Raw genomic sequence first — 23,872 nt, forward strand, 5'->3', positions numbered from 1 at the left:
CTCCTGCACTTTAACCTGTCGTCCCGCCAGCCCTCCAAACACGCCCACGAGAGCATCCGATACCCCAACTTCTTCACTTCGCTTTTTGCTCGCATACCTTATACGTTATAATTCATCATGTCGCGTGTAGGGAAGAAGACTGGCGCTGCCCTACTAGCCGAATTGCGAGCGAACCGCGCGGCGGGCAAGACGCGTTTGTCCACATACGAAGTCGCCGAAGAGGAGCAATTGTACGATGAGGTCGATGAAGAGGGGTACAAGAAAATTGTGCGGGGAAGACTGGACAAAGATGACTTCGTCGTCGGCGACGAGGGCGAGGGATACGTCGATGACGGCAGAGAAGAGTGGGATGACGGACAGGGTCAATACCACTATGCTGCCACGGATAGCGAAGAAGACGACGAGCGACCCGCCAAGGGAAAGGCTGGTATGACGCCAATCATCAAGCGTACGCACGACTTACAGCTAACGCGTGATAGCCAAGCGGAAACGCGAAGAAGATGAGGAGAAGCGAAAAAAGATCGACAATGGCATCAGCAAGTACTTCAGTGCGAAGAACGCTGCAAAGGCACCTAAAGTAAAGGTATACTACTGGAATACATCACCCCACCCAATATTAATGCTAATGCACCCAGCCTGTTGCCACCGCCGCCGACAAGGACTTCATGGAGGACCTGTTAGGCGAGATGAACACAAACCCCGTCCGCTTGTCCACGAACCGAATGCGACCCGTCAAGACAGAGGCACGCCGGAAGACACGCGTACTTTCACCTCCTATCTCGGAGAACCGACCGGCTCCGACTACAAGGCGAAGCAATGATTCAGACGCACACATGCCAGATACACCACCGGCAACGAATGCATACGTCGACGATGACGACCTCCCCGTACTCGACGACGATCAGCCTATGAGCGACCTTCCACTACAATCGTCACCTGTCGCCAAAGCCGTAGAACGAAGAGCACAGCCTGCGATCAAACAAGAAGAAGACGAAGATGACCTCATGGAGGTTGCTCAACCCACGACACATCATGGTGTGCCAATCACCAGTGTCAACATGGCAGGTAGGCGACCGATAGCAAAGCTCAAGAAAGAAGACTATCCCACGCCCGCCAGCTCCTCGCCCGTTGCACCTTCTACAGCACCTGTCGATGCTTCTTCTTGGAACGACGTCACAAGCAAGCTCAACGTTATGAGCAGCCCCGCTCCAGCAACCACTGGCATGGGCAAGATACAACCACAGGACGCGGTGGGAGAGGATGGTAGCTTACGCATGTTCTGGATTGACTACACCGAAATCAACGGCAGCTTGTGTCTATTCGGCAAGGTCAAGGACAAGAAGTCGGGCAACTACGTCAGTTGCTTTGTGAAGGTCGACAACATCCTCCGAAAGCTATATTTCCTACCCCGTGAATACCGTCACATCAGAGGGGTAACCACCGACGAAGAGGTTGGCCTGAGCGATGTATCAGACGAGGTTGACTCTATTATGAGCAAGCACCGCGTAAATCTACACAAGATTAAGCCGTGTACAAGGAAGTACGCCTTCGAGCTGGCCGACATACCCAAGGAAGCCGACTACCTCAAGCTCCTTTATGGATACGACAAAATGCCACTATCCTCTGACTTGAAGGGTGAAACGTTTTCTCACGTCTTCGGAACCAACACATCGCTTTTCGAGCAGTTCGTGCTCTGGAAGAACGTCATGGGACCATGCTGGCTCAAGATTGATGCTCCCGACTTTGGTTCTGTTGCAAACGCTTCTTGGTGTAAGCTTGAAGTTGCAGTCAGCAAGCCCAACAACATAACAGTCGTCAGTGCGTCGGACAACCTTGACGCACCCCCAATGACACTCATGAGTCTCTCCCTACGGACTACTTTTAACGCGAAGGACAACAAGCAGGAGATCTTGGTCGCCAGTGCTATGATCTACGACAACTTCTCCTTGACCGACACGACACCCGTGGACCAGATGCAGTGCAAGAGCTTCACTATTATGCGGCCGAACGGCGCAGCTTTCCCAGTAGGCTTCGACAAAGAAGTGGAGAAGGTCAAAGGCAACATGTACATGAAGAAGACTGAGCAGGAACTTCTGAGCCTGCTGATGGCGATGTTCCAGCGGCACGACCCGGACGTCCTCGTCGGACATCGCTTGGACGACGTGGACTACAGCGTTTTGCTAAGCCGTCTGCGTGAAAAGAAGACACCGGGATGGCACCGCATTGGGCGACTCAAGAGAAGCGACTGGCCCAAGAGCATGGGCAAGGGTGGCGGAAGTTTCTTCGCTGAGAAGCAGCTAGCTTCTGGCCGCTTGCTGTGTGACCTGGCTAATGATCTCGGAAAGTCTCTGATGCCCAAGTGTCAATCGTGGAGTCTTGAGGAGATGGTCCAGCTTGGGCTCAACAAGCGACGTGAAGAGCTCGACAACGAGGCCGCGCTCAAGACTTGGGCGACGACGAAGGAGGGTCTCCTCAACTACATCAAGCACTGCCAAGCCGACGCCTACTTCATCGCTGCGATCTCGATAAAGGTGCAAATGCTTCCGCTCACCAAGGTTCTCACCAACTTGGCGGGTAACTCCTGGGCCCGAACACTGAGTGGAACTCGTGCCGAACGTAACGAGTACATTTTGCTCCACGAGTTCCACAAGAACAAGTACATTTGCCCGGATAAACAGTGGGGCAAGAGCAAAGTAAAGGCCGAGGAAGAAGCAGCCGAGGGCGAAGAAGGTGCGGATGCCAAAAAGAAGGACAAGTTCAAAGGTGGTCTCGTCTTCGAGCCCGAGAAGGGTCTCTACGACAAGTTTATTCTGGTCATGGACTTCAACTCCCTTTACCCCAGTATCATCCAGGAGTTCAACATTTGCTTCACCACCGTCGAGCGATCCGATCTCTCGGAAGATGACGACAAGGTGCCCGAAGTCCCCACAAACCAAGACCAAGGTATCCTACCGCGCCTTATTGCTACACTCGTCTCACGACGTCGCGAGGTGAAGAAGCTCATGAAGGCCAAGGAGGCCACTCCGGATGAGTTGGCAACTTGGGACATCAAGCAAATGGCTCTGAAGCTCACTGCCAACTCTATGTACGGATGTTTGGGATACACTAAGTCTCGATTCTACGCTCGACCACTCGCTATGCTTACGACATACAAGGGTCGTGAGATTCTCCGCAAAACCAAGGACATGGCCGAGGAGAAGGCATTGCGCGTCATCTATGGTGACACTGATTCCGTCATGATCAACACAAACGTCGATAACATTCAGGATGCGCTGAAGTTGGGTAACGAGTTCAAGAAAGAGGTCAACGACAGCTACAAGCTTTTGGAGATCGACATCGACAACGTCTTCCGCCGTATCCTACTGCATGCCAAGAAGAAGTATGCTGCCATTAACATGGTCCCTGTCGATGGCAAGTACATCGAGAAACTCGAAGTCAAAGGTCTCGACATGAGGCGCAGGGAGTACTGTGCTCTGTCCAAGGAGACATCAACGTGAGTTCTCCAGCCTACGGAGGTAGATATAACGGTGTACTAACAATGCTTTAGGGAATTGCTCAACTTCCTACTTAGTGGTGAAGATCCTGAAGTAGTCGTTGAGAAGATCCACAACCACCTTCGCGAGCTGAGCAAACAGATGCGCGAGTACGCCGTTCCAGCTCGCAAGTACACCATCTATACACAGCTCGGAAAGAACCCCAAGGAATATCCCAACGGTAATTCGATGCCCTCTGTCCAGGTCGCACTTCGCCTTCAGGCCAAGGGTAAACACGTCAAGGCCAAAGATGTCATGAGCTTCATCATCACAGGTGAATCATCTGGCTCGGCCGAGAACGCAGCAAAGAACGCCTATCCCGTTGACGAAGTTTTGAAAGCCGACAGTGAGCTGAAGCCCGACATTGACTACTACCTCCACAAGCAAATTTTGCCACCAGTGGAGCGTCTCTGCGCGCCCATCAGCGGAACAAACATCACTCTCCTCGCAGCGTGTCTTGGCCTTGACACCACCAAATACCGTGTGAGTACCGTTTCAGGAGGCGCGCAACAAGACACGGAAATCCATCCTCTGGAGTCGCAGATCCCAGACTCTGTGCGCTTTCAATCGTGTTCGCCGCTTTGGCTGCGCTGCCGAGGATGTACGACAGTATTCCCATTCCAAGGTCTCTCTTCGACATCACCAACATCGGCATCGTTGCAGACCATCTCGCACAGTGGTATACAATGTCCTGGTGAAGGCTGTGGCAAAATACTACAGAACATCAGTGTAGTGGCTCAGCTCGAAGCCTCCATCCGCCAAATTCTCGCTTCATACTACGCAGGCCACGTTGTATGCGACGATCCCCAATGCTCAAACCGGACGCGTAGTATATCCGTCTACGGTCACCGGTGTCTTGGTCCAAAGGGACTCGCTCGAGATTGCTTGGGCAAGATGACCTACGAGATCAAGGAGCGCGACGTCTGGAACCAGCTGTTATACTACCAATCTTTGTTCGATGTCGATCGTGTCAGTAAGATGGACGGTGGCGTCAAGGCGGAAGACATGGAGAGGAAGGAAAAGATCAAGGTGCTGGCGGAAGTTAACAGAGAGAGATTTGGCACGCTGAAAGGTGTGGTAGAGCGGTGGTTGGAGAGGAATGGAAGGCAGTGGGTGCAGATGGATAGCCTGTTTTCTTTTGCGCTCAAGGCATAGGTGGTTTGGTTTCACAAAGGCGCAGCATAGGCGATACATACTCGTCCGGGCGCGCCGTGGGGTTCATCCGGTTATGGATCATGTCGGTGTTTTGCATATAGTGTTGACGTTCTTGAATGTAGCTTTTGACCATGATATCTGGAAAATGCTGTATTGCTTGGGTATATGTGTTACTGGTATTAAAAATTACATTGCTTTTTTGCTCACGATCAGACGTCGCTTGAACTATCGCACTGAAAGGCCCTGATCATACAGTAGCAATTCCTTGGGGTACGTTGTCGTTATGCGCGCCCTGCTGCACATTGCCCTTCAGGGCTTTGCGACAAGCTTCGTGGAAGACCGTAATGAATCGATGGATGTCGTGGAAGGAGTTGTATAGTGGCGCAGGCGCAACGCGCAGAACGTCAGGCTTTCTTTCGTCAACGACGACGCCACGCTCTTCTATGTAGTGCTGGACTTTATCCAGTAACCCCGGGTTCAGAAGTACACTGAGCTGCGCGCCCCGTTCAGCCGGGTTTGCGGGTGTGATTATCTTGTATGGTGGCTCTCCATCGTACTTGAGGAGTCGCGCTTCGAGGTATGCGGTCAGTTTAAGGCTACGTTGACGTAGCGCGTCCATGTTTGTCAACGCAAAGACGTCTGTCGATGCCATGACGGAAGTCATATCCAGTGCGCTGGGATTGCTGAGTTGAAATCCGCTTGCGCCAGCAATGGGAACGAACTTGTTTTCCATTCGAAATCGACTGCTCTTATCGCTTCCCCACCAGCCGCTCAGCCGTGGTCGATAGGCGAGCTCTGTACCGTTACTGGCTACGCCGTTTGTGCCGTCTGTTCGAGCTGCAGATACTTGCTCCACCTTTCCATGTCTCTCGTGTACGAAGAGTCCACCGATGACTCCTGGACCACCGTTCATATATTTGTAGTTGCACCACGCTGCGAAGTCTACGTTCCAGTCGTGTAGCTTCAGCGGCACATTTCCGGCTGCATGCGCAAGATCCCAGCCCACTGTAATACCCAGCGATCGGCAGTGACGCGTTATGAGCTCTATATCGAAGAACTGGCCCGAGTAGAACTGAATACCAGGCAACAACACTAGTGCGGTTGTAGGCGCGTGGTGTGATATGACTGAGAGGATATGTTCGTTGGAGAGGTAAGGTGAGGAGGCAGAGGGCGGGTCGATGGTAACAAGCGCAGACGGGTCGAGGTTGTGGTGGGCAATCTGAGAAAGAGCCGCGTACTACAAGAAGTCATTAATTACCAAGCGCTGATAGCATGTCGGCATCAACCTACATGATCGCTGGGAAACGCCTTGCCCTCGATGATGATCTTGTATCTGTCCTTGGTCGGTCGATAGAAACTTGCCATAAGCAAATGCAGGTTTGCAGTCAATGTCTCCATTACGACGACTTCGGTAGACAGTGCACCGACTATTTTCGCGGTCTGTTGTTTTATCGCATCATCAATGTGTAGCCATGGCGGCAAGCCTCCCTCATAATCAGTGAAATGGCCAAACACACCCTTAGATGCCCATGTATCCAGGTAGCGATTTACATATTCCTTGGTCCTCCGAGGCTGGAGTCCCAGGGAGTTGCCGCAGAAGTATATGGACTCTTCGCCGTCGTCTTTGCGCGTAGTCGCAGTTTTTCCGTTCAGCTGAAACCCGAAATTCCTGTTCCTTAGGTCGCCCTTTGTCGGAATCACGAATTCGTCCCTCAACTTGCTCAGGTCATCTTTCTTATCTTCGTTTCTCGCAAACTCGTCGCTGCACAGTTCCGCCTGTGGAATAGCGAGATAGTGGTTGTGGTGTTTGGGCATGGCAGCTGGTGATGGAGGAAAGATTACCAGGATTCGGACAAGACAAAGCTTGTGCAGAGGTGATGTAGCACTATCATTGAGGCTTCAGGGACGATAAGTAGATAGCTTGAGCGGGTAAGGCTGGAACAGTCTGGTGCTCGTACGATGGATTGTGGCGGCGGCACAAGGTGGGGTTTGTGCCTGACTCAGCGGTCTAGAACCCCGAGTGTGAGGGCGCGTCTGATTGGATCCCGTCGGTTGTGACATTCCTAGCTATGACCTCAGACTCGCGAACCTTCATTGCGACAGCGCCCTCCACATCCTCGATATCGCGATAATGGCCTCCCCTTCAACCATGTGCGCGTCGTGCCTGCGGATAGCAAGACAAACAATGACACGGCGGCCGGCCCAACCTATCGCCGCCGCAGCTCAATCGATGCGAGCGTACAGCAGAGCAGCACCGCACGCCACTTCGCGATCGCTATTCCTCGACTTTCTTGCACCATCATCTCCACGAGGGACTTCAAGACATGTCTCAGTACAAGGTTTAGCATTCTCACAACCACAACACATACCACGACGAGCCCTCGCCACATCATCCGACGCCTCCACGGCAAAGCCCGCCCAAGCGATCCAAAACCCACGCACCGACGATTCCGGCAATCCCATGCTGATCTCGATAGCACCCCGTGCATCGAACCGGCTTCAGAAGATCTCCTCGGGCGATAACAATCCGAACCTCGCATTGCGCGTAAGCATCGAGAGCGGCGGATGCCACGGCTTCCAGTACCTCATGGACTTGACCGACCTATCCAAGAACCCAGTGACCGAAGAAGATACCATATTTGAGGGAGAGAAGGGAGAGAAGATCGTTATCGATGAGTCGAGTTTGGAGCTGTTGAATGGAAGCACGGTGGACTATACCATGGAGTTGATCGGGAGCCAGTTCAAGATCACCGGCATACCAGGGGCGACGAGTAGTTGTGGGTGTGGGACAAGCTTTGATATTAAGATGTAGATTATACCCAGACATTTAAGTTTACACAGGTCGGTGCTTTAGCTGGAATTGGCCTCGTAATATACATAGAGTAACCCTGCATCTCCATAGGCAGCCTATCTTGAGCACCCTCTGCACGCTCTCCATGCCGCCAACATCCTTCGTACAAATTGAGGAATCGAACCGTCTCGAGTTTCTTTCAGCCATTCAGAGTGGTCGCTCTCAAGGTGAAGGTTCACAGCCCTGTATGCAGCACCACTCTTCGGATTTGACGATAGCTACTCAGATAGGCACTATCTGTCTTCTCTTCTTCTCGTTGCCCACTTTCTTCAGCCTCATGTATCGCCAACCCAGCCAGATGGCAAATACGATGACCGTCAGCGGTATCGTGGTAGCAGGAAGTATCCACCATCTTCGTGAAATGCGCAAGCCGTCGTCTCCGTAGTCAAAGAAAGTTGTGCTTAGAATCGCGGAGATGAAAGTGCCGGGTAAAAAAAGCATCGTAACGGCGGCAATAGTGATCATGGACGCAGAGTCACGCTGTGTCAGTAGTGCGACATCTGCAGTAGCGTCCGCGATTTTGATGTTAGTTTTCGAATCCCTCTGATTCGACAGCTGGAAGAGCTGGTATACTGAATTAAGATCTTTTCGTTCAGATGGAGACTTATACTGACTAGGTTGATTCTGAGGCTTGTCCTTTCATGGTATACACTTGTCCATCTGCTACAAGTATCGCAGGCCGATATGAGCATATCGAACGACTCGCACATGTCTGTTTGGTCCAAACTCCACAGCTTCGCGAAAGTTCCCACAGCTTCTTTGTACTTTACGTAAGATTCACGTAGAAAGTGCAGTTGTGCGTAAAGATCCTGGCTATCTTGTCTGAGGGTAAGCCATGATCTTGCAAGTTGATGAAGCTCAATCGTAGCCTCTCGAAACGTATCAAGGTTTTCGTCGTAGACTCGCTCCTGTAAGGGTCGTTAGATTTGCTTATCTTATGAAGGGAAGCAATGCGGACATAATGAATGAGCTTGTCACGACGGCTTCCGATATCTAGCTGCCACTGCTTCAGACAGTCGTCTGCAACTAGCGAATCGAGCAGGAAGTCGCGGTGAGCCAGGAGTGGCTTGATTTCTACAATGTCTCTCAAGCGAGAAACGGTAGGAGTAGGACAGTTGATGCAGAAGTAGGTAGTCTGGTTCGGAGTGCGTATGCAGTTGATGAAACTGACACCAGTATCCCAACCGCATACGTATTGGTAGCAAGTATCTGTTCATAAGATAAATCAATGTGTGTACAAGAGGGTAGACATGTATCGTACCGAACGAGAGCAGATCGCCCTTTTCATTGCGACGCAAGAACAGCTGGTTTCCCATCTTAGCCCAATAAGTATCTTTGGAGTATATGTTCTTCAGTAGCGTTTTCGACAAACCAGAATCCCTCAGAATGCGGAAGGTCCGGGACCGAATCTCGAAGTTTCCTGGTAGCCAACCGCTGCTTGGTTCCAATGTATTCAGGAAGCTTTGAGAACCTTGTCAGCTTGCTACCCTAGCTTGTGATATCTCCATAACTTTCTTGGTCTTATTTTGGCCGAAGTCGTGTTCTTCAGCGCTCTGCTGAGATTTACAAACATTCCACGTACCACATTCGCAACGAGTGCTCTCCTGTACTTGTCGGTTGAGTCTGAAGAGTCAGGATTACTCATTAGTATTGCTATGGCTGACACACACCTGCAATATATGCTCCAAATCGTCGTCATCAATGTTGTCTCGCCATTCTTGGGCTTCGTTAACCTCATCACGGCTTCATTTTCTTGTGACACCCACGAAGGTGCCGTCCTTCTCCATACAACACGTTAATCGTCGTATTGCCGCCCTTCGACCCCTCGGCTTGCTTCAGACCCCACGAGATAAGCGCATCGTCTTCGATATCCGGACGGGAACGTTCGCTCAAGTCAAGTTTCTGGTTAGTGAATTGCGGCTGACCTGTCGTTTCGGGCCAGTGTAACCAATTGACTAGCCGGCGGCGAACAACGCGGCGGTCTTCGCATGATGTTGAGTTGTCGTAATAAGTGGCAGACATCTCGAAGGCATGTTGGAGAAGATCATGCAGCGTTGCGCGATGAACGAGATGAATTGCGATCAGGCCGTGCTAAGGCTGAATGCTGGGGCTGAGGTGATGCGTGGGGCAGGTTGCACCTGCATGCAGGCGGCGTGCGCTAAAGCAGTCAGTCAGCTACATCACCGTAAAGAACGCATCCAGACCGTCGCGCCTATTTCACACATTCCAAAGTTGGCATTGAACAGGTTCTTTATTTGCCCGCGGAGAGGTACGCACATGTCAAGAAACCTCTAAAGACTGAGTAATTGTACTAGACCCATGAGCTCGTCCACTAAGAAAGTACCAGGGCAGCAAACTTGCAAATCCAGATCACAACTTCCGGTATCACTTCAGGCTTACAACCACCTTTCTTGCCGAAACTCCCTTCTTCTGAATATGCAAAGCTTCTTGAATGGCTTCCAGGCCCTCTCCAGCGATAATGGGCTCGGGAGCTGCTCGGAACCTCTCAGTCGCGAGTGCTTCAGGCAGGAAGTCGGCGTACACGGCTTTACCGACAGGGGAATGCGCCACCGATCCGTACACGAAACTTGTCTTGATACCTCTCAGCTGTGACTTGATGATGATGGAGATCATCGAAGTGGCGAAGCTCCAGATAATCTGCAGTGCGACAAATCGCTTCGGTTGAGCAGGGATTGGATATGTCGCCATTGCAATACGCTTATTGCCTTTACATCTGCCCAAGACGTCTAGACAATGGAAAACTGCGTTCTCTCCAATAGACAAGGCTCCCGCGCATTCTTTCCCTTCCATGACCCCGACGATCTTGTCGACTGTAGAGGGGTCGTTGTAGTCGAAGACTTTGCTAGCACCGAGGGATCTCATGAGATCGAAGTTCTTTGGTGAAGATGTCGATATGACTTCGTATCCAGCGGAAACAGCGAGTTGGATAGCGTTGCAGCCTACGCTAGTCGAGCCTCCCCAGACAAGGACCGTCTTTCCGGTCGGTTTCGGGTGAAGTTGAGGATATTGCAGACCGAGCTGATCCTTCTCGAACAGCCCTGCTGCAGCAGTAGTGAAAGCCAGAGGTATCACTGCAGCAGATTCAAATGACAAGCTGTCTGGAATAGACGATGTGTTCCTTTCCAGGAGAACGGGAAACAGCTGGAATGCTCCGTATGCCGCGCTGTTGATCTTCTTGTCTGTACTGTGCGCCTGACCTAGAACACGGTCTCCTACTTTGAACCGTACCACTTTGCTGCCGATCTGAACCACTTCGCCAGCGACATCAAAGCCGAAAACAAAAGGATGTTTGATCCAACCGAACGCCATACTGGTGCCCTGGTCTTGCAAAACCCAATCAACTGGATTGATCGCCACTGCACGATTCTTGACGATAACTTCATCGGGCCCAGGAGTAGGAAATGGCGCTTCCGAGACTTCCATGCGTTGCTTCGGTGCTGGCATCCATGCTGCGAGATTGGTAGGCATCGTGTAGAAGATGAGGACTCGGAGAAGTGATTAGATGTGCGTTTTCAAGATATTGAATAATGATAAAGTTTGAAGTATCTTTCTTTGCAGCATGCTCAACACCTAGATTCCTTTCCATCTTATACTTCTACAAGCTCCTGGACTTGATGCCTGCTTGCAATGCAATCTCGTGGACGCGGAGCATTGCACCAATCAGAGGCCAGCGGACGTCCGTTTGGGCCCACATTTAAGCTACCTGCCGTCCGTAGGCTTACTTCGATTACTCTGACGCATACGACCCCAATAGGAAGAATGTGCGATTTAGTGTAAAAGCTCTGGTAAGATACGGCCCATGTATATAGCCGCCGACCTAAGTTCCTCCGTGCGTATCGTGCTTATGTTGCCACCAAGATCACTACCTATGGTCAGCATGTCCTAAACACTTCATCATCTCCTAAGTACGCCTGAAGCAAACCAGAGAGATGACAAATTCGCCTATTTCCTCGGAACGACTGCTAGAGAGAATGAGAGGTCGGGAGAAGGCCCAGCTATCCTGTGATTTCTGCAGGAAGAGAAAGTAAGGAAGTGATTTACCTTATCACCAAGACACCTAACAAGAAATGTCTAGACTTCGATGTGATCGAAACAAGCCTTGCGGGAGCTGCATTCGACTAGGGCAAGTGGCAGGGTGCAGCTTCCCTCTACCCCAACTTCCGCGAGCTCCACAAAAAGACAGACCGATAGAGAGCGCCACGCGAAAGGCGTTCGAGGAACGAATTGATCAGCTGGAGTCGCTCGTCCGGTCTTTGCTTGACAAACAAGAAAAACTCCTTGATGCTCGGATGCCGGGGAATCTGGCGACCCACGAGACTACAGAAACCGTCGCCGCGGTGGATCCTCTCGTATATGAAGCTGGTCGGATAAACCTCAACGACCATCAGTCTTCATACGTCGAGAGTGACCACTGGAAAGCCATCCTGGATGAGATTAGTGACCTGAAAGACATGGTACAGGAACAAGTTGAAGAACCACAACATACTGAGCCAACACTCCCTGGAAACGACCTGTTTCTTCTCCAAACATACCCAGTTACAAAAATGGATATCGTCGCTGCGATTCCGCCCCGCATAATTGTCGATAGCATGATCTCGAAATACTTCAAATGGGCGGACATGCCCGTCTCACTTGTCATTCACCGCAAGGTCTTTATCAAACAATACGAAGCGTTTTGGGAAGATCCGCTTTCAACGTCAACCATGTGGCTGACTATATTATACGGCATGATGTATACAGTAGCCTATTGTACGCTATTCATGAACGGCGGTGCGGCCTCATTGGACGAGACGACAGCAGCCGAATATCACAGCCTGATCATCATCTCACGAGAGAAGATGATACAATGTCTTAGGCTAGGTAACTACATGAAGGGCGTACCGCATACCATCGAGGCCTTACTGGCTTTCCTTCAGACCGAATACGTTCAAGGCGAAGACACACAACAGGGCTGTTGGCAATTGACGGGCGTCATAATACGCGTAGCGCTCAAGATGGGCTACCACCGCGATGGCTCGCATTTCCCGCAGATGAGTGTCTATGAGGCCGAAATGCGCAGGCGTACCTGGTATATCCTCACCCAATTTGACATCGCCTCAGCTTCTGAGGTCGGTCTTCCGCGAATCATAAAGGAAACTCAATGCGACACCGCTGAGCCGCGCAATCTCCTGGATGATGACTTTGACGATACGTCCACCGTCTTACCGCCTGCTAGACCACAAAGCGAGCACACGCTGTCCCAATTCCTAGTATACAAGAGCAGGATAGTCTCCGTCTACGGAATGATCTGCGACTTCACGACGTCATCGAAGCAGCGAGATTACGACGAAGCAATGCGATTAGATACACTACTCAGCAGAGCATATGCCCAGAAGCCTTCCATACTAAAGTTGAAGCCTATGCAGCAATCCATCTTAGACGGCGCAGAACTCATCACCCGTCGTCTATATATAGCGATGTCGTTCCACCACGCGCAGATTACCCTCCACCGCAAGTTCATCATCCTTGCAAAGACGAATAGCAAATACCAGCTGTCTCATTCGACATGCGTAAGCGCAGCACTGGCAACGTTGCAGCTACAAGCTGAGTTGTTCGAGCAGAATCAACCGGGCCGCATGCTACATAGTGATCGATGGAAGATCCTCTCCTTGATCCAATCCGAGTTCCTGCTCGCCACAACAGTCCTGTGTCTCAATCTGAACGACGACATGAAGAAAGGGCTGATCGGGGAAGAGGTCGCACAGAAAAGCGTGGAAGCACTCAAGACTTCGAAGAGTGTGTGGGAACAGCAACAGGGGTTCTCGAAAGAAGCACAAACGGCCGTGAGAGCGGTGAATGCTGTTCTGGGGAAATTGGGGAGGGATCCAAAACCAGACAGCCTAGAAGGTAATCTGACAGGTGGAGAACATGGAGAGTCTTTCTCTTCATTCTCGGCAGACATCACTTCTGGCTCTAATCCGCTGGCATTTCAGGATGCCTCGCAAACGCAGCTTTCCTACAACATACCGGATGAATTTCTTGGCACAGCTTTTGACGAATTCTTTGTGATGGATCAAGAATTAGACGGATGGCTTCAGGTTTGAGATGAGGTTGCTATATTACAAAGTCGGTCATCGTCTATCTCATAACTTCGGTAATATAGTATAGTCTTTTCAAGCTTTTCGAGACCCTTACATCATATCTGTCGAATCGATGTACACCTAATCTTACACTGCAATCGCTTGGCTGCCTTGTTCAGTCTTCGATTCTTCATCAACGCCAAGACTTTCCATGGTGCCTTTTGGAGCATCTTCAGGTTTTGGCTCAGACTGGGCGGGTGGCTGCTCTACGACTTCGTCAAAGATTCCACCTTCGGGCTCTGTGCTCTGGCCAATGGCCTTTAGTATCCTCCATGCTCTCCTGAACTCGTCTCTGATAGCAACGATACCACGGTGAGTGACGGTCCTTGCGACATTGTGATCAATCTCAAACGGATCTTCAATTGCGAACAGATACCGATTCGTGACCTTTTTCTCCGCCGTGATCTTGGTTGTCGCGCTGACCCAGCCCTTGCTTTGCTTCGACAAGATTCCGCCAGGCGTCCGAAGGGACAGGACTTCGTTGGTCCAGTAGAATTGCGGGGGCTTGGGTCCATAGCCGTACCCAGATAGAGAAGCGTAGTACTGGAAGAATCCGCGTAGCAATTCGCCGACAGACTGTGTGTTCTGTGAAAGGCGACCAGCTTGCGCGGCCTGGATGATCTCCGGCTCGTTGCGCCAAAAGCGGACCTGATAACCTGCTATAGTCGTGTTCTTGAAGAACTGCTCTAGAGCTACTGTGTCGCTCGGGAGCGGGACGGCGAGTTGGAGATTTGGACACACCGGTGGTTGGGCGACATTGACCAGATAATGCAGTACCATAAGTACCCATCCGTATGAAGAGAGAGTGCCAGAGTATGCGCTGTTGACTTTTCGTCGCTTGGCCCATGACTTAACGAAGAGAACCATTGGCCGTACACGAGGGTCAGTTAGGGAGTAGCATCGAAGCATATGAGTGTTATGGATACCGAGTGGGTTTTCGAAGTTGATGTCACATTGAATACCGCAGCCCGTCTTTGGAAAGTCGAGGGGACCGACTACCTTCTCTCGCATCCACTGTTTCTCAGGGCGGTGATGCTGATCTTTCTTAGCCTTTTCATCGGTTCCGTTGCTGACACTGTCTTCTGACTTGGTGGCCGACGTAATGGAGGTTTCCTGGGCGGTCTCAACTTTTGCAGGAGCTTTTTGCCGTTTCTTAGTAGTTGCCGCAGCACCTAGTATAGGAAAGTCGTCACCAAAGTTAGGGCTGTCTGACTGCGCAGTAAGCTCTGAAGCTTTTGCTCCATCAACATCTACCAGCGGCTTTGGCGGTGGGGTGGCCTCTTGTGGCTTGTCTGAAGGGTACTTCTCCTCTTCCGGAAGCTCTTCCCACTTCTGGCGTTCCTCGGCGAGAGCATTATACAAGGTCTCGGTTGGCGTCTGGCATATCTTTAGAATTGGTACTCTTGTCCTTGTGAGTAGACGGCCACCCAGCTTGGCGTCGAGAACTGCCCGTTCCAGCAAACGCGGGATGCCACGATCAATGGCAATATCACTAGCCCTCGCTGGATCTTTCCATATTGGCACTACTGCCAGATCCATGTCTGAGCCGGGCATACCAAAGCCGGAAGCTAAGCTACCAAAGCCTACCAAGGAGATAGTCGAGATATCACCAGAGTAGCCGCTGGCAAAAGCTTCTTGCATGATGGTTTCCAGGTGCTTTCGGAAGTCTTCTTTGGCCTCCGACTCGGATCTGGACATCTCCACCTTCGGAATCTCGGCTGCTGCAATTGCGTCCAAGTGTTCGACTTGGGCCATGGAGTTCTCTCGTGGTTGATTCATCGGTGGTCGGGGAGGATATTGACCTTGTGGACGGGGACGCTGTGTCGATGCTGGACCTACCGGGATTTGGCCTGGCAGTGCGAAATTATCATGAGGCCGTTGTAGGATTCTAGGGGGCTGTGTACGTGGTGTACCATCAGCGTTCAGATTTTGTTGTTGATGGGGCCGCCCTCGCCCCCGTGAATGATACTGTCGATTGTCTACCTGTGGGCCGTTTTGAGAGATATTTGGGCCTTGCTGGTCTGGGAAGGTTCGCGGAGGTTGCTGATATCGCTGACTGGGAGCAAAGCCTCTTCCACGCCCTCGGGCTGGCGCCGTGTTGGCGGAAGCGTGGGCGCGCCATCCTTGAGCTTGATCTGGAGTAGGACCTGGAGTTGTGTGGCTCTGACCGTTGCTGTTGAAATTGTTGACGGTATCGTGGAAACCTCCACGACCGCGGCCACGTCCTCTTCCTTGGCCTCGTCCGCGTCCACGGTGTGGTGACGGGGCGTCTTGGCCAGACTGTCCACCGGCTATGCTAACGTTGCCGAGAATCATGTTGCGCAATTGATTCTCGAGCCCAGTGGGCTGTGATGCATTCTCCTGTTCCATGATGTCGGATTAGTCTGAACTCGTTGGCGATGTAAGCAAGTAGTGGGGTGTGTATCCGAATGGACGAAGTCCGGCAGTGAAAGAGGGGCAGTAGGGAAGAGATCTTATTAGGCCAAACTCGTATTCAGAGGAAGTGATTCTGGCGTCTTAAGTTGTGGATGTTTCCTAGGACTTTGGTTGGTGTGGCGCGTGGTGGTTCTGGCGACGACTATGGGAGTAAAGTGATTGGAGGGCCCAGTTGGTGGATCTTATTGGGAGACTATTCACACCAGGCAACCATGGGTGAATGTCTTGTCCAGCCAAAGCGATCAGGCCTCGGAAGGATTTGAATTAAACGTCCACGGTGGCTCTTGCGCAATGTATTGCTGGAAGTGCGCGATTCCTATGGTGGCTCATTCCTGGCGCAGCAACCGTGGAAGCGATGACGAACTGGATCGGGCAGTCGCTGAGTGGTGGCACTGTTTGGGAAGGCGGAGACGGCCTTCGCTGGAAACGGGCTTGGCGCGCTAAGGCACTAGCGTGGAGCTGTGACGTTCGCGCGCGACACAGGCCGAAGTTGAAGGAACTCCTTGGGACAAAGGTGACTGCGTCTCCCCACCCTCACTATCCTCTGCCCATCGCCTCTCGCTCGTGTTACCATCCCACCGCTGCCTCCGACATGAACGGCAACATGAACGGGAACCCGCCGCCCGCCAGCGCGCCCGCTGCGCCCGTCGCCGCCAATGGCCAGCAGCCGCCTGTTCGTCGCCGTCGCCCACGTCCGCAGGCCGATGTCCTGCGCAAGCCCCGCCGCCCACTACAGAACATCACGAGGCCCATGGTCTCGTTGTCGCAAATGAACGAGGCCAAGAAGCCCGTCGCCGGGCCCGCAAGCGATGGCACGCAGTCCAAAGACGCGTTGCGACATGAGTTCATTGCTCAAGGCGCCAGCAGCTTCCCACTTATCGTGAGCCGCAAGGACTTGAAAGAGCTGCGACACCATGTCATGCGTCTGCAGAGCAAGACGCACGTGGACATCACCGACGACAACCAGTTCAAGACGCCCATCAAGCTCCACCGCCGAGATCCCCGCGCGCCTCCAAGCGGTATGGGCTCCACGTACGAAGAAGAAGACACGAAGGAGGACATGGAAGAAATGAAGGAGCGGGAGCGCATCGAGCTGCAGAAGGAGGAGCGTCGCAAGGTTCGCGAGGAGAACCAAGCCAAGATCGCCCCTACTGGCATGAAGAAGCCTCCTGCCTTCCACAAGAAGACGGAGCAGAAGTACCGGCCCGATGATACTCCAGAGGCAAAGAAGCGACAACTTCTGCGATACGAGGAGACGCTGCCATGGCATTTGGAGGACTTCGAGAACAAACAGACGTGGGTCGGCACCTACGAGTCGGAGCTGTCAGAAACACATGTCATGCTGTCGACCACCCGCCCCGGCGACCCCAATACAGCAATCCAGATGGCCCCTATGGAGCGCTGGTATCGGTTCAACGTCAAGGGCAAGGTCAAGACTGGCGGCGATGATCTCGATAAGATTTTGGCCAAAGTTGAGAGAGGCGGCGGACCCAAGTTTTTCGCCGAACTCGAAGAGCGTCAGAAGCAGCGCGTCAACGCAGAGAACAATGCGAAGATGTGGAGCGGAGTCCGTACCCGTGTCGGCGGCGGCGCAGACGACGAAGGCAGGATCAAGCGCGAGCGCCCCGACGACGACGCAACCGGATTTGTTAAGCGCGAAGCTGACGCGGACGATATCGACTTTAACCTTGAGGAAGACTTTGCCGACGACGAAGAGGGTCTGAATGGTCTCTTTGAAGGTGAAGAGCAGGATGTCAAAGAAGCCGCAGAAAAGCTCAAGCGAGACCAACTGCAGGCTGCTCTGTGGGATCGCCCCGATGAATTGGCCATTGCGATCAAGGAAGAACAAGAGCGGAAGGAGGCTGAGGAGAGGAGGATCCAGGAAAAGGGCACCCGAAAAGCCCTAGTCAAACGCGAAAAGCAATATGACTACCTTGACAGCGATCCAGAGAACCCGTACATCACCGAAAGTGAGTCCGACACCGACTCCGAGACGGAGCGTCAACAAGCCAAGGAAGAGGCAGAGAAGAAGGCAGCCGAGCAGAACGGCAAGGCACCGGAAGCTGGTAACGTCCCCTCTGGTGCATCTACCAAGGGCACCAATACCCCCTCGGGGAACCACAAGTCTGGCGAGAGCAAGAGCAAGAAGAGGCCAGGCTCACCCAACCTCTCAGAAGCTAGCGGCAACGAGTCCTCGCGCAAGAAGCATAAGAAGAAGCATGACAAGCTGGCTGATGGATCCCGGAAGTCGTCCCTTGCTAATCTTAAGGGCGCAGGGTCTGGTAGCGACAGCGAGATGACTGACGCCGGCAAGAAGCGGAAGAAGGACAAGAAGGACAAAAACCGCATCATGATTGGCGCTTCTCCGAGCGGCACTCCTGGTGCTAGCCGTGCAGGCAGTCCTACAGCCAGCGGCAGCCGCGCAGGTAGTCCCTCTGCAGCCCCATCACGGCCTTCCCTACCATCTGCCAAGGAGATCTACGAATCGTTGCCACCCCAAGGCATGAACATTCAGAATCTCATTGTCAAGTTCAAGGGTCGTGTTGACAAGACCAACACGCAGGTCTTCATCAAGCTCGTCAAGGCGGTGTCTAGCTTCGACAAGGCCAAGAGCTGGCTTACCCCTCTGGAGAAGATGCCCTCCGAAGAGCACATTAATGCGTTCATGAATGCGTCAAACGCACCGAAACCTGCGTAGTCTGAGACCGCATGTGGTCAGCACGAGAGCGAATGCGATATCCAGCCGGTCCCTTGGTAAATTGCATTAGCGTAGGGGACGAGGGCAAAGGCTGGTAATGAGGAGACGTGCGGGCACTACTTGCTCGGGTCTATCAGTATATAATATATGAATCGCAGAACATGGATCACTCTATGCATGTGGCGTTTTGTGATACGCCGTTGAGGCTATACTATTATTCTGCCTATACTCAAATCGTCTAACACTCCTCATGCTTTTGGCTCTCTAACCCCGCCTTCTTCAATACACTTCTCACTGCCATCGCCGTCCTTCAACGGACTCTCGTGCCCCTCTTCCGCAGCAACTTCCTCCAATACCTTCTCGTTAGCATCAACGCCCATTTCTTCATCTCTTATCACATTTCTCCCATGCATCTCTTTATCCGCCGTCTTACCATCAGCACTGTCCTTGTCCTTCTTGATCATGCTCCAGCCACCCCTCCACCCAACCCATCTCTCCTCCCACGGTCCTCTGGCAATGATGACGAGAAGCGCCGCGGAAATAAAGCCCACGCTAGCACTTCCACTCCCAATCCAACCCGCAGCAGCGTAAATATGGTTCCCAGCCGCCGTACCAATAAGTTGCCCACAGAACGTAGCGACCATGAAGGCAGTATTCACTCCGTTGCGCCGCTTAGGCTCCACGGAATAAATGCTCGAACGATTAGCGATCTGCGCTGTCTGGTTGCCGAAATCCATCAATAGAGCTTGAAGGACAGGGCCTGCGACCGTAAAGGTTCCAGTGTAGGTGCCGAGACATATCCCAATGAGAGAGCATGTGAGGCCAAAAAGTACGGAGAAATGTGGTACGAAGCGGTCGGTAACTGTACGTGCGTAGATTGGGGAGATGAGCATGCCCGCTATTCCTATCAAACCGAAAAGACCGATTGTCAGGGAAGAATAGTTGTAGGGATCGCCGGCGAGGAGGAACGTCAGCGTTGTCCAGAACGATGTAAAAGGCGCTGAGCAGAAGAGACCTGCTAGACATGCTTGGACGAGGACGGGGTGGCGGAACAGCATCTTGACAATGTCGAGTAGGATTCGAAAGTAATTCATGCCGGGGTTGGTCGCTGGGTAATCTGGCATGAAGAGCCAGAGGAGAACGAAAATGATGTACTGGAGGGCAAATGCCATCCAGTATACTGCGCGCCAGGTAACAAAGTTCGATATCGTTCCGGAAAGGACGCGGGCAACGAGCACGCCGAGCATGAGGCCGGAGACAACGATGGACAGGGCTGCTGCGCGACGTGACGGAGGAGCTAGATCCCCCACGAGTGGGAGCATGAGTTGTGGGGTTACTGTTGTCACCGCTACGATGAAGGATATGGCTGTGAAAGTTCCGAGGTCGGACGTCAGACATAGTCCTAGCCTGTCCTATCGTCAGTAATCTCCTTTCAGCATGCCTCGGATTTCAACGTGACATACCACAATGTCGCAGTGAACCCTACTAAGCCACATACGAACGGCCGTCGAGGTAACAAATCTCCCAACGGACACAGAAAGAGTAGTCCAGCGGCATAGCCAGCTTGCATCACAGTGGGAATCTGTGCGACTTGCTCATAGCGCACGCCGAAGTCTGCAGCTAGTAGATTGAGAATGGGGTGGTTGTAGTAAAGGTTTGCGACTGTAAAGCCGGCGGCAAAGGCGAATAGAACGTTCACTGGGATGATGGTAATCAGCTGGAATCCTGCATGGTGTTCATCGAGGAGAGCTCTGAGGAGCTGCATCGTGAGGTAGGCTTTGTTCAAACCGAACTATGACATGAAATCTCGCATAAAGACGTACTGCTCATAGAGAATTGCGGTGGTTTGTCCGGATCCCAGCGACAGTTCGGCGGCGTCCACGTCAAGGTTGTGTAAATTCTTCTCCATATTGACTGCTTCTCTTCTTCCTGCTCTATTATGCCTGTATTCCGCTCTATTCCTTTTCTTGGTGGACGACCCGTTGGTGATGAGGCTGCTGTCTGCACTGCACTTTCGTCGGTGGCTGGTACCATACCTCGGCCCCCGCCATCTTTTAAGTCGACCGTTGACATAATTCGACTTACGTCACACACATAATATACTTCCAATAAGCTATCCAACAAGGAAGGACGGTACAAACAGTAGCGGCGCGAAGCGTGGTACAGAAATAAGAATGTAGAAGTAAAGCAGATGAGATGCAGAAGAATCGAGGTACTGAGAATCGATGACGGGATCCTTCCTATTTCGACCAAGTTTGGCAAAGATCCATAATTGAGGAGCCGAGAACAGTTTTGAGCGAGGCTGTTATCCCCGGTATCACCGCCAATCAGATCTACCACGCTATCTGGATGTAGGGCATGACTACGGTTTTGCGACTTGAGAATATTGTTGGTATTGCGTCGCATATGCATCTCCCGTCTAGACAATGTCAACAATCTTCTCGTCTTCATCGTCTTCGGCATTTTCCAATTCCATCAGCTTCCCGCTACCACCTGCACTAGCCATGTCTGGTATATCCTCCTCTTCGCCTTCTTCTTTGCGCATGATGACCTGGACCACACGGTCACATGCTTCTTGGACTGATTCGTCATCGACATGCATGTGGCACTCTCTGACAATCGGGTAGACTTTGACGCGCCTCAGCACCTCTCTGCTTTCTTGCGTTGTACTCAGTAAAAGCAGCGTCTCAAGATGAGTCTTGATGATCTCGTGATCCTTCTCGCGCTCCTTGTCCGGCTCAAGGAGTTGTAGCTCATCCAGCATGCCCTCTGTGTCGTCATCTGCGTACTCTTCTGGGCCCATGAGGGGTAGAAGGATGTATGGAAGTAGGTTTGCACCGATAGATGGAGGTGGGAGATTCGGGTCGGGCGATAGATTCGATAGTAGCACGGGATGCGAAGGGACGTGGAAAGCGACGTTCTTAATCGCCGAAGCTACGCCAAGGCGGCGGATGTGCGAGGCATGGTCGGTGAAGACCTGGATCTTGGTGATGGGGATTACGTTATCGTCGTGCTCTTGCGGTGTGGTGAGGTATTCGCGACCCTTGGGAAACTTGGCTAGATCGGCGAAGAAGTACGAAAGGTAGTCGAAATCTGCGTTCTTGTTATACGCGCCCTCTGCGCCCTTGACGAAGCAGTCCATGAGCTGATCCATAGCCCACGTTGACTTGGACAGTTCTTTTGGTATGTCGCGCTTCAACTCTAAAACGCGCTGTAGCGAGTCGTCCTTTGCCATGTTGGCGAGGAGCATTGCGATCTCGTTGGCGTTGGGCTCTTTTGAGTTCTGCAGCAAGTCAGCCCTTGACAGTCCTCATTTGTATAGAGGGGGAACTGACATACGGTTATCCGCGATAAGAGCGTTTCGAGGAAGTCGTCGTCCTTTGCCAGCGCCTTCTGGACCTCGGCGTCGGCGGAGACATTGATGAGGATGGTCAGGGCGTTCTTCGCTATGGGCGCATAGTCCTTGACGAGTAGCTTCAGGTCCCTAATAGGCTCTAGTTGGTTGCGCTTCCATAGGGAGACGTTTGCCTGTGAGTATCCGACAAGGTGGTCGGCCGCTGCATAGTGTGAGCTGTGTTCGGTGGTGGGGTGGAGGGGTTCGTCTGACCAGTCTGCCTGATCTGCGTGTTGCCGTGGTGCAGGAATTCCACAAGCTGGAAGCGGAGTATTAGCTGGCGATGAACCCCAAAGTCTCGAGTACTTGGCTTCTTACCTCTTCTAATTCTGATGGCATCGTGGCTATGGCTGGCTTCGCGTGACTGTCGTGCGCGATGACGAAGGCCCAACTTTTTCTCGGCTGCACATCTCGCTTATCGATAAGCCTAGCGCGCATCCCGCATCTTCGCCGCGCGTTGTCGCGAGCTGCATGCCCGGCCACTGCAGCGACGTGATACCCGCTGATTGCTTCATCTGATGCATATTGCCCTGCCTATTCTTAACAAGAATGACCTGACCCTGTCATCGTCTTTTGACCACCAAGCCCTTGGACGCTTACCACCACAGCCGCCCAGCAACAGCTCCGTTGGAAGCTCGGCCTTAGTCCGGGTAACTCAGCACATTACCCAGCGACCAAGTTTTGTAATCAGGCCATGTTGCACAGTTTGCGTCCTGGTAAATTGTGCGATAAGCTGCCAGTGCGATGCCTGAGCCAGAGTTGTCTTGGTGTTAGGGCGGCTGCGTGCACCGCGACTCTGCAGCGTGCGAGCCCTCTTTACCGCCGAAAGCTTGGTGGCTTCAAGCCCCAACCCCACCAAACGCTGTTTCGCCAGAACAGACCTTCATCCGCCAGCGCTGCATGATCAAAGCCCGTGGAACTATGAAAACATATTCATGAGTTCAATTCCGGCTACAAAAATAATGAAGAACCACGTCCTGACTTTCGTGCTGTCACAGGGCAGGTACGACAACAGGCATCCCTCCCATAGCATTCATGATGCACACCGAAAGTGGCATGTTGGCAAAGGTTTTGAGCGCTCGAAATAGATCGACGACTCGCAGCGGGCCGCCGGACTGGCCACTTGTCACATGCATATGCTACCCCGACGCAGGGCAGGCACATACCGTCTACCAATCATCGCCAGATGCAGGCTTTCTCACATCCCAAGCTAGTGCGGCGGGGAGTGTAGCGAGTGAACAGCGTTGGCGCTTACAGCAACCAGCAGCCAACCACCCAAAATATAACCGCCGCTCATCAACTCTGAGTAGCGCCGAGCCTTACACACGGCTTGATTGGGCCCATCTGACCACCACCTGGCTGAGAAGAGGGTTTTCCTGCATGGGAAGTCGTCTTTGTACCGCTATTGCCCTGGCTGCATGCCACGGCTCTTCCGATGGCTCGGAGTGCCTCGCAGAATGCTCGTCTTATAGTCGTTATCCCCAGATTACCCGAGACGTCGTACTCCCGGTGTTGCTGTTCTCAGTCTTTGTTCCCTTCTCTACACAGCCGGTATCTGTTGTTTGGTCCCGCCAGTTATTTCGGGGTACCATTTATCAAGAGAGTAGGATAGCAAGCACTCATTATGGCTGGACCAGCATTCCAATTATTTCCTCCTCCTCGTGC

The 23,872-nt window shown here is 52.4% G+C and overlaps 9 protein-coding genes across 9 annotated transcripts; 4 read left to right on the plus strand and 5 right to left on the minus strand.

Annotated features, from left to right (window-relative positions):
- Positions 1-117: 117 nt before the first annotated feature.
- On the plus strand, positions 118-4,688 carry J4E86_003372 (uncharacterized protein; the record flags this gene model as incomplete). Its single annotated transcript, XM_051443927.1, has 4 exons — positions 118-427; positions 480-583; positions 636-3,493; positions 3,548-4,688. 4 exons carry the CDS (start codon positions 118-120, stop codon positions 4,686-4,688), a joined length of 4,413 nt encoding a protein of 1,470 aa, XP_051305422.1.
- Positions 4,689-4,935: 247 nt separating this feature from the next.
- Positions 4,936-6,503, minus strand: BNA51 (Kynureninase 1; the record flags this gene model as incomplete). Its single annotated transcript, XM_051443928.1, has 2 exons — positions 4,936-5,925; positions 5,979-6,503. 2 exons carry the CDS (start codon positions 6,501-6,503, stop codon positions 4,936-4,938), a joined length of 1,515 nt encoding a protein of 504 aa, XP_051305423.1.
- A 370-nt stretch (positions 6,504-6,873) lies between these two features.
- Positions 6,874-7,500, plus strand: J4E86_003374 (uncharacterized protein; the record flags this gene model as incomplete). The annotated part of the gene is made up of 1 exon (XM_051443929.1): positions 6,874-7,500. One exon carries the CDS (start codon positions 6,874-6,876, stop codon positions 7,498-7,500), a length of 627 nt encoding a protein of 208 aa, XP_051305424.1.
- Positions 7,501-9,924: 2,424 nt separating this feature from the next.
- Positions 9,925-11,028, minus strand: J4E86_003375 (uncharacterized protein; the record flags this gene model as incomplete). Its single annotated transcript, XM_051443930.1, has 1 exon — positions 9,925-11,028. The coding sequence occupies one exon, from the start codon at positions 11,026-11,028 to the stop codon at positions 9,925-9,927; it is 1,104 nt and encodes a 367-aa protein (XP_051305425.1).
- An 821-nt stretch (positions 11,029-11,849) lies between these two features.
- Positions 11,850-13,643, plus strand: J4E86_003376 (uncharacterized protein; the record flags this gene model as incomplete). Its single annotated transcript, XM_051443931.1, has 1 exon — positions 11,850-13,643. One exon carries the CDS (start codon positions 11,850-11,852, stop codon positions 13,641-13,643), a length of 1,794 nt encoding a protein of 597 aa, XP_051305426.1.
- Positions 13,644-13,766: 123 nt separating this feature from the next.
- Positions 13,767-16,049, minus strand: J4E86_003377 (uncharacterized protein; the record flags this gene model as incomplete). The annotated part of the gene is made up of 1 exon (XM_051443932.1): positions 13,767-16,049. The coding sequence occupies one exon, from the start codon at positions 16,047-16,049 to the stop codon at positions 13,767-13,769; it is 2,283 nt and encodes a 760-aa protein (XP_051305427.1).
- Positions 16,050-16,707: 658 nt separating this feature from the next.
- Positions 16,708-18,813, plus strand: J4E86_003378 (uncharacterized protein; the record flags this gene model as incomplete). Its single annotated transcript, XM_051443933.1, has 1 exon — positions 16,708-18,813. The coding sequence occupies one exon, from the start codon at positions 16,708-16,710 to the stop codon at positions 18,811-18,813; it is 2,106 nt and encodes a 701-aa protein (XP_051305428.1).
- A 248-nt stretch (positions 18,814-19,061) lies between these two features.
- On the minus strand, positions 19,062-20,578 carry J4E86_003379 (uncharacterized protein; the record flags this gene model as incomplete). Its single annotated transcript, XM_051443934.1, has 2 exons — positions 19,062-20,220; positions 20,277-20,578. 2 exons carry the CDS (start codon positions 20,576-20,578, stop codon positions 19,062-19,064), a joined length of 1,461 nt encoding a protein of 486 aa, XP_051305429.1.
- A 654-nt stretch (positions 20,579-21,232) lies between these two features.
- Positions 21,233-22,546, minus strand: J4E86_003380 (uncharacterized protein; the record flags this gene model as incomplete). The annotated part of the gene is made up of 4 exons (XM_051443935.1): positions 21,233-22,096; positions 22,153-22,370; positions 22,421-22,466; positions 22,526-22,546. 4 exons carry the CDS (start codon positions 22,544-22,546, stop codon positions 21,233-21,235), a joined length of 1,149 nt encoding a protein of 382 aa, XP_051305430.1.
- Between the last annotated feature and the right edge of the window lie 1,326 nt (positions 22,547-23,872).

Source organism: Alternaria arbusti (genome assembly GCF_024043155.1).
Source record: "Alternaria arbusti strain BMP 1465 chromosome Unknown scaffold_3, whole genome shotgun sequence".
NCBI classification, from domain to species: Eukaryota; Fungi; Ascomycota; class Dothideomycetes; order Pleosporales; family Pleosporaceae; genus Alternaria; species Alternaria arbusti.